The sequence below is a fragment of the Mus caroli genome, chromosome 3, assembly GCF_900094665.2.
Source record: "Mus caroli chromosome 3, CAROLI_EIJ_v1.1, whole genome shotgun sequence".
NCBI classification, from domain to species: domain Eukaryota; kingdom Metazoa; phylum Chordata; class Mammalia; order Rodentia; family Muridae; genus Mus; species Mus caroli.
In genome coordinates, this window is record NC_034572.1 from 93053603 (window position 1) to 93063767 (window position 10165).

Here is a 10165-nt window from a genome sequence, read left to right on the forward strand (position 1 = left end):
GAGAGAACTATCTTTCAGCATACAGCAGCTATCAAAAGCATCCACTGATGCTGCATACATCACCCCTTAAGAGACCCATGTTGCAGAAAGGAAGCTGGGGCAGGGGATGCATAAGTATCTTCAGCTTCTCTGCAATCCACAGGATGTGACTGGTAATCCCATATTCAGATGAATTATCTCACAAAAGAAGCATTGTGACACAGGCAATCTACACCAGTCTCTGTCACTGTCCTCCTAGCTGAACATTGTTTTCTAAGGTCTCTGCAGGGTTATCTTGAGGTTGTGAAGATAATGACACTAAAAACTGCACTGTCATTCCAGAGCTTACTCTTGCCCCAGGGGCAGCAATATCAGCAAAGAAGAATGCTGAGCTCCAGAAAAGTCCTCTGTCATTTCCTTTGTGAAGATAAAGGTCAGAAGGGAATGATGTTGGAGAATGGAGGTGAAGCATCTGTGGCCCTCCCCTGACTCAGCTCGCTAAAATGCTCAGTGTATATTGTCTGACTCAGTTTCTCTCTGTCTCTCTTTCACTCACTGATTTCACTCTTTACTTCAACCCCCCTTGGGAGACTGTTGAATGACTTCTCTCCCAAACCACACAAAAAAAGGAACAAGCAACCATACCAAGTAGAAAAGACAGAGACCCTCTGAGAGGCCTCCAATCCAGCATCCTTGCTAATGCTGCAGAGCACTAGACACGTATATACTGATATTACATTACAGGAATAACACAACTGTGAGAGTGCCAGATGGGAAGAAAGACAGTGTCTGGAGCTCTAGCAGCTGGGTTGGTGGTCACCATCTCTAAATCAGATACAAGACAGACTCTAGCCCCACAACTGTGGTGTATTTTATTCTGTGTGATCATGAATCTTCCAGATGTGTTCAAGCATGGAGAAGCCTTAAGTTCCAAGAGGGCCTCCATATTTGCTAGAAAAGATTCCCCACAGTGCTCAGTCAGTACCCCCAACAGTCACACAAATAGAGACTCTGACTCACTTACTGGAGAATTCCTCCTTGGTTTCTGGTCTGAAGACTTTGTCCAGAGCTCTGACCTCCTGCAGTTCTTTCTCCTGCACCAACATCTTGATGATCCTCTGGCCCACAAACCCTCCTGCTCCTGTCACCAGGCAGCTCCATCCAGTCATGGTCAACACAGGAAACAGATGACAGTGGGAGCAGGTGTGATGTAGGGTGACCCTTAAGAGGGCTAGAAAAAAAGACCCAATGAAAACAGTTTTCCAGAAATCTCTGGGATTCATTCTACCCATTCATTTTGCTAGCACACTGTAATCACAGCAGCAGCAAGAGGAGCTAAAATAAAATGAAAGCTAACCTGTTAAATTGTTAAAAGTCAGATGAGAGTGTCTGGATGCTGATCTCCTCAGCCCTCAGATCAGGACTAATGTTTTAATCTCTAGTCTGCTGACTTATCATATCTTGACGCATGCCTGCTTCGTGACCATATTTATTCTTTTCTGTGGTCTGTCCTTCCCAGTGATTGATAAACCTTATGTCCTTTATTCCTGACACAGGATGAAAAGTCAGCATCAAGGCTACACTGTGATAAACACTGTTTTGAATGGACATGTGCACTTCTTACTCTATTATTTTCAATGTATAAAGGAGCAGTAGATACAAAATACTAAAGAAAACCTAACCAAAACAACAACAAAAAGAATTAGAATAACTTTACTAGATTGAATCTAAGTATAATCTTTTGGAATTTTTTACTGGAATTTGAATTTATTTTATGAATACCTACAATGCAACCCAGTAAGCATTTATTGAGATTTCAAACATATAATCTTTTTATTAATAAAAGTATTTTTAAAAAATATTTGTATAATTTATAGGCTAATTTTTTCTTTAATATACTTAGCTAAGTAATGAAGTTATACAAATAGTTATAAATGTACAGACTTTATTAGAAAGTACAAGTGCAGTCCTGCTCTCCTGGACAAGCCCCAACTTAACAACTTGAGAGCCATCCCCTGTGAGAAACCTAATGATACTCTGCTATGTTTACAGACAAGAACCTAGCATAACTGTCTCCTGAGAGGCTTCATCCAGCAGCAGTTGGAAACAGATGCAGAGACTCACAACCAAACATCAGGAGGTGCTGAGGGAGTCATGTGGAAAAGTGGGAGAAGATGTGGGCATCTAGAGGGGTCAAGGACACTACAGGAAGACATACAGAATCAAGTAACCTGGGCCCACAGGGGCTCACAGAGACTGAATCACCAACCAAAAAGCATGCAGGGGCTAGACCTAGGCCCCATACACATGTGAAGCTGATGAGCAGCTTGGACTTCATATTGCAGATATGCAGACCATTCCCACATGAAGTAGTGACTGTCTCTGACTTTGTTGTCAGCCATTGGATCCCCTTCACCCCTCTGGACTGCCTGGTCTGGTCTGAATGAAAAAGAATGCACTCAGTCCTGCTGCAACTAGATATCCCAGGGTGGATGGGTAGCCTGTGGTGGGGTTAGGGAGACAGGGGCTTCCCATTCTGTGAGTGGGGAGAAGGGAAGTGGTAATGGGGGAGGCATTTGTGAGGATGGGACAGGGAGGAGAGGAGGGAAGGAGGCCATGACTGGGATGTAAAGTGAATACAAACAATGAATTAAGGAAAATGAAAAACAAAGATACCTGTGCAGCAGCTGCTCAGTTCAGAATGTAGGAAATGGTCACTACTGAGAGAGCAAAAGCCTCTCGAAAGTCTGAGATGGTGGTGGCTCAAAAGATCAGGGGCAGCTTCAAGGATTACCTAACATTGGAGTTTGATCTTGGTCTGTTTAAATAGCTTAGAGGAAAAAGCAACAACAAAGGAATACAGAGAAAAGATCTAGTGTAAATGTGGGGATGTGCTATGTCTCTGTTTCAAGAATTCTGAGAATCAAGGAGATCATTTTTTTTAACTTGTTCAGTAATCCTTTAGTAAAGACTTGGTTTTTCTATCAGCAAAACAGCCACCAGTTCACAAGATGTCTTGGGGTTCAGTGTGTGAGTTTCAACTGCAAAAACAAACAAACAAACAAATAAATCCCCAGGTCCAGTGCTAGACTCTGACCTGGTGTGAGCTCATCTGGCTGAAACAACACCTCAGCAGGCTTTCTTTTGTCTGTAGCTATAAGTGGGACCAGAACTGTCTATATCCTTGCTTGCAAACTTTAGGAACTTGCAATGATGCAGCTTTCATTAAGTATTGCACGTGGATCCCAAGTTTTTCAGATTTTGTTTCTCATGACACCTTTGCCCTCCAATGGAAACACATCATTAAAAGAAGCAAGTTAGTAGTATCTGCCTTATTATGTGGCCCATGTGACTGATGTCACAAGAGAGAGTGCACCTTTGTCCCACAGTGTCTCTCCTCGTGGAGACTAGCTTGAGTGGAAGATGGTAGGGGAACTTCAGCCCTCAGCTCAGAGGTATCCTGGAACCCCACCATGTGCAACTTAGAACACGGTGTCCCTCTACACTTAAAACAGGCAATTATGACCACATGCATGAAGATGGCCAGATATCAAGTGTTCAGGTCAGTCATTCCTTATGGACACTACAGACAAGCAAGGACACAGCGCATGTGCACTATCCCAGAAAACTCTTTCCTGTCTTTCCATAGAACAGACTACCTACCCCCATCTACTCTAGAGATGTCTACTTTCTGATTTTATATCTATAAAATTCCATTTTATTCCCATATTCTGACAATTATTTTCTTCTAAGCTACCTAGGATAAACATTAAGCTTTGTTAGAAAATCCTAAACAGCACTTCCTTGTTTCATTTCTTTTTTTTATTTTTATTATTTGCTTCCACGTATTGATTTGAGACTTAATATCTTGTTTTTCTGGCATCTGTGGTAAAAGCGTAACTCATTGATTTTATGCCTCCCTCAGCTGTGATCCTCTCCAGGTGAAGCAGTTTTCTGATGTCCCCAGCAGTCCCTGATTTTACTTGGGTATTACTACAAGTGTGCTTCCTACTCAATGGAAGGGAGGGTTTTCTAAGCTTCATTGTTACTGATGTTTAATTTAGTTGTCATGTAACCACAGCACGATCACTGTATGATTTCAACTCTAATGCTTATTGGAACTGGTTTTATTGGGTGTTTTCTGAAATGGATGGAAATAACTTTAATTTGAACCACCCTCTTTCCATTTTGTAGACATTTCCCCTTCCACCTTGGATCCTGAATCCCAGTGTGTCAACTAATTACTCCCTCCGGGAAGGATGATCCTGTGTACTATGCAGCATCTTGCTCATTAGCTAAAGGACTTTGGTCTTTTTGACATCTTAAAATTCAATCTAGGTGAATAGGGCACCTCTGTAGGTTGTATCTGATGGCTCAGACAGAGTACCTTATAGACCCCTCCATTGCCCTTAAGACTGGAACATTAATTCCTAACCTATAGCCTATAGAACTCAAGAAACTAGACATCAACAAACTAAATAACCCAGTTTTTAAAAGTGGGGTGTATAGATAAACAGAGAATCCTCACCAGAGGAATTTCTAATGGCCAAGAAGCACTTAAAGAGGTGTTCAACATCCTTAGTCAACAAGAAAATGCAAATCAAAGTAACTCTGAAATTCCATCTTATACCCATTAAAATTGTTAAGATCAAAACCTTAAGTGACAGGTCATGCTGGTGAGGATGTGGATCAAGGAAGGGGAACACTCCTCCATTCCTGATGGGAGTGCAAATTTGTATAACCACTTTGGAAATAAACTTGGTGGTTTCTCAAACAATTGAGAAAAGTTCTACTTCAAGACCCTGGTTGTGGTCATATACCCAAAAGAAGCTTCACCATCCCACAAGATCATTTGCTCAAGTATTTTCATAGCAGTTTTATTTGTAATAACCAGAAACTCCAAACAACCTAGATGCCCCTCAACCAAAGAATGTATAAAGAAAATATGTCAAATTTACACAATAGACCATCACTCAGCTATTATAAAGAAAGACAGCATGAAATTTGCATGCAAGTACATGGAACTAGAAAATATACTGAATGTGGTAACCCAGATCCAGAAAGACAAACATTGTTTGTAGTTTGAACACACGATAGCCATGCTATAATCCACAAAGAAGCTAATTAAGAAGGAGGCTTCAAGGGGGAGAGGAGAAACTTGAATATAACTGAGAAGGGGAAATCAAATAGACATCAGGTGTGGATGGAGGAAGGGGCCTGGGTGGAGAAGAGTATGAGGAAGGAAACAGGAGGATTCAAGTAGGGGAGGAAGAGGGAAAGAGTATGGAGAGAAAATTAGAGTAGGTGTGCGGGCATCTCTGGGACAGTCTAGAAACAGAGGACAAGAGACATATCTTGTTACCAGAAAAGACTTCCAAAGGAGGGATGGGGACACTAACCCAGCAACAATGCCTTTCACCTACAATTTGTTCTGCCTACAAGTGTGCAGGAGTAAAGATGCAGCAGAAATTGAGATAATGGCCAACCAGTCCTCAGTCCAGCTTGAGCCTCATATCATGAGAGAGCACCCAGCTCTACTTGCAGATGAGAGCTTAACAGAGATACTTCACCTACCAGCTTATGGAAACAAATGCAGAAATCCACAGGCAAACATTAGACAGAGCTTAGGAACGCCCATGGAAGGTGGGGAGGAATGATTGAAGGAGCCAGAGAGGTCAAGGATATCACAAGGAAGCCTATAGAATCAACTACTCTGGGCCCAAGGGACCCACAGAAACTGAATCACCAACCAGAAAACATGTATGGGATGGACCTAGGCTCTTTGCACTTATGTAGCAGTTGTGTAGCTTGGTCTTCATATAGGACTTCCAACAGAAGAAGGGGCTGTTTCTGACAATGTTGCTCACTTTGGATTCCTTTCACCTAACTGTGTTGCCTTGTCTAGCCTCAATAGGAGACACACCTACTCCTACTGCAACTTGATATGCCATTGTGGGTTGATAACCATTGAAGGCTTCCCTTTTTCTGACAAGAAAGGGGGAAGAGGGATATGAAGTGAGGTGAGAGAGAGGAACTTGGAGGAGAGGAGGAAGGGGAAGCTATTAATTGGATGCAAAATTAACAACAACAATAAAAGAAAATAGTCTGTGCAAGCTGAAAGGAGCAAGCCAGTAAGCAGTATCCCTCCAAGGCCTCTGTATCGGCTTCTGCCTCCAGGTTCCTGCCCTGTTTATTTCTTGTCCTGACTTTCCTTAGATGATAAGTAGTGAAGTAGAAGCATAAATGCTGTAAACTCTTCCCCCGCAGTTTGCTTTTTGTTCATGGTGTTTCATTGCTGTAATAGAAATCCTATTACAGTGGGGTATTTTTTCTGTTGACTTTTTATTTTTAATTGAGACAGACATTCACTGTATAACGCTGGCTCATTTGGTTCTTATGAATCCTTTTAGCACCATAAGAACTTGCATTATATATAACAAATAATGAGAGCTTAATACTGTCAAGTAGATTAAATTATGAGAAGAAAGGTAGACGAATAATCAAGGACTCTAAAATATCTTGATCTTATTTAAAATATTTTAGTTTTAATTAGAGCATCTGAATTTGGCTATGTGCATTTGAGTTCAAGTGTTTGAACAGCTCAGAAGAGGATGCCTGATCTTCTGGGCTGGAGTTACAGGTGGTTCATGACATCATTCATGATGCTGGGGACCAAATTTGGATCCTCTGCAAGAGGAATGCATGCTCCGGTCTGTAATATTTTAACTCTCTGTAATTCTTGATGTTTAGCCAAATTGATCTTTAGAATCTTTAACAAAACTATAGCTTCTTTTTCTCTCTCGACTCCAACCTACCCCTCTACTTTCTGACAACTTCAGTTAACAAAGGGATTCAGTGATCTCAAGTCTATTTTTAGGTACTGGCATGAAATTTGGGTTTAAATAGAGGCAGAATTGGGGTAGGAGACAAAAGAAATGTTCAACTAGTTAGTATTACTTATGGCTAAGATGTGGTCCTGACCATGATTATCTTAGATATATTCCCACAGGGTAGCCTGAAGAAATGTGCATTGCTTAAGCAGACAAAGTGCTCTCAGGAGATAGATTACTTTTGATTTAGGTTATAGCTCGTTATCATGAGTAACCGCTTTCATATAAGTGCAGGAGACTCTCTTGAAGCATCTCTAAGTTTTGTTTCCAAAGGGCTATCTACTCTGGACCTGGGCAGTTGTGAGTAGACTTTCTGTGAAGACTCCCATCTTGTTTTCTATGAACATGAACATAGAGGTAAACATATCTGGGTAAGCACTGTAGCTACAGTTGCCTGTTCACTTAATAAAGGTGTTTAGTTTTGTGGCAAATTGACGAGCTGTCTTACAAAGTGGCTATGCAGCTTTATATGCTCACAAGCAATTTGCATCCTTGCTATAATTTGGTGTTGGTGTTGTTTTGACTCTGTGGTATTCCAGGAGGTATATGGTGACTCCTATTTTTTTCATTTGTAGTTCCTTAGTGTGCCTGGTGCTGATCATCTTGCTATGTGACTATTTTCTCTCTTTATCCTTCCATTGGTCAAGTGTCTTTTGTCTACTTTATGTCAGGTCATATTGTAATACAGGGTACTTTTAAGGTTTAAAACATTTACTTCTGAGATTTAATATGCATATATTTTGAAGTAATTAAGGAAATGCCATCTTGTCCTGACTTCCTTTTGTGTCTGCTTAGAAAATTCTTAGTCTTCTATCCCACCACAGTCATGTCTGTCTTGGAAACACATTTGAGACTTATATGATCATAGCCATGCTCCAGATGTATTAATCAAAATAATTCATGTTTAAAAATCATCAAAAAGGCTTAAGTTGAAAACATTCATTATGTTATGACTGAAATAACTAGTATATTGTGACTAAGCAAATGTTTTGTAAGTTTCCGCTGACCTTCATTTAGCATTGATGTAATTGTGGGTTTTGCTTTTAAAAATGCTGAACTCCTGAGTTTCAGTGTTAAGGGACTTTGAGGCATGAGACTGCTCTTGGTCACTGGCCAAATTAAAGGACTGATACTGTTATATTTATGCTTGTGATCCTAGCCTTTAAGTGCTGAACCATCTCTCTAGCCTGACTCTGATACTTGTAATTGGCTTAATTAGTGTGGTATTCTGTATCTTTCTCACATGAACTTATTGCCCTGTGGGTCAATGTGCAATCTTATGCTCATGCTTCTGAACAATAGGGAATACTTAACTGGTGTTTTCTTTATGTAATAGTCTTGATTTCTTTCTTTAGAATTTCCGCTCTATCCATTGAAAAAAGCAGTTTAGTTATTTTAGATCCAGAATCCAGAAAAGGCAGTGCTACCATCCAAGAAGATGTATTCATGGAGAACTTACATTGCTTAACTTACAATATTTAAACTTACAATATTTAAACAAAATATTCCCACCATCTGCTTGTCAAATTATATTTATACATTGGACTATTGCGGTTTTTTTCACTCTTGAAAGCAAACAAATCTACAGAAACTCAATCAAACCTCCAGCTGCTGAGTTTAATGTTGAAGAGATGCCCTGTGTGGCGGCACTTTGAAGTAATTACAGTAAGTGTATGGCTACTCCCAAGAAAGTTGGAGGAAATTTCCCAGCATATCCATCAGTCAATGGAAGCATGAACAAGTTAAGCTATGAGGTTCCTAGAAGGTAAAAATTGAACTGACCCTCTAGCTTGCTCAGCTAGCTTTTTTTCCCCTCAGGCAGTTCAGGGCTACTTGCCCAGGGATTGCATTGTACATAGTAGTGCAGGTCCTCTATCAATTAGTAATTAAGAAAATTCCTCCAAGACATGGCTACAGGACAATGTGATTGAAGGAGTTCTTCATTTAGGGTTCCCTCTTCCTAAGTGACTCTGGGTTTGTTTCACATTGACAGCTAACAATAACTATGACAATAACAGGGGCCAATGAGCATAAAATGTTTTCATGTTATCTCTAGTGGAATGAGAATGGTTGGACCTAAGTTATTGTTGTATAAATGGAGGGATAGGGAAATCCAAGGCACCTGACACATAATGCTATGTTATAGAAACATGGGTCTAGATTGCGATCAAAGGAGTCTGTGGGCTGTTGAGCATGTTACAGAAGATCAAAGTCCTTCTAGGTGTGATCATATCCTCCTGGAAAGGGGTGAGGCTTGTTTCTCATGAATGAGTTTGTACAAAACGATGTTCTAGGCTGACTTCTGGGTAGCAGTAATTTTCTTAGACTTTAATCTTTACAATTATTTTCATGCTATAAACTTCATTGAAAAGGCCTAGATATATTTGACAAAATGATTATGACCAGAATAAAGTTATCTTCTTTTTCATGTATCAGTAAATGACTGGAATATTTAATTTTAATTTAGTCATACAGTCTTGAATATGAGTTTCAAAATCTTCCTCTTGGTTTTTTTTTTTTTTGAGGTCACCTTCTGTCAACAATTAGGCAATAGATCATAGTATTTCTGTAACATGCTGTGACAGAAACTTGAATAATTCACATGCTGTATTATGCTTCAGAATTTGACTACATATATTGAAGTTTTAAAAATATTTCTTGCAGGAGGGAATGAATNAAATCAGGATAACCCTGTCCCCATTTCTTTTTGAACATATATTGATATTTTAATTGNTACATAGTAATTGCACATAATTATGGCACAGTATGACATTTCAATAATGTATAATGTAATACTGAGCAAATGAAGGTAACTGGTATGTCACATCAGATGTAACTATTTCCTTTCTTGCTAGAACATGGCTTTTTGACATAGTCAATTAATTGTTAACTATAGTTATCCTGTAGAACATTAGATGTTATTCCTTCATCTAAATGCACCCTCTGGTAGCTATCTTTTCTCCATCTGTCTCAATTTTTAAGGGTAGAGGGCTCAAACTTCTACGTATGAATGGGACTCAAGAAGAACAGCATCACACACTATGTTGAAAGCTTGTCTTTCTCTTGTAGGAAATCTCAGTAGGTCCTTATAATCTGGAGAACTGAATCAGGTCTGGACTGATCTCAGAAACTGACCGGCAGCCTGAAAAAATCTATCACAATTATGAGCTTGTTTCTAGGCAAGAGAGAAGGCTTAGCAGGAAGGTGTCTTTGACTGTAGATCTGATATATGGGTTTGATTCTGAGTACCCCAAAGTAGCTGAAGAAACCAACTCCCAAGAGGTATCCTTTTACCT

At 39.8% G+C, this 10165-nt stretch overlaps 1 protein-coding gene across 2 annotated transcripts in view; it reads right to left on the reverse strand.

The window, feature by feature from the left end:
* The window catches only part of LOC110291755 (hydroxyacid oxidase 2), a 31263-nt gene that overhangs the window by 4662 nt on the left and 16436 nt on the right, over positions 1 to 10165 (reverse strand). Inside the window, exon 9 of one of the 2 annotated variants that reach the window (XM_021159030.2) lies at positions 1004 to 1210. In XM_021159030.2, coding sequence (XP_021014689.1) covers positions 1004 to 1210 — 207 coding nt within the window. Of the gene's footprint in view, positions 1 to 1003; positions 1211 to 8461; positions 10012 to 10165 lie in introns of those variants that run through there. The other variant, XM_021159029.2, reaches the window with a different exon arrangement.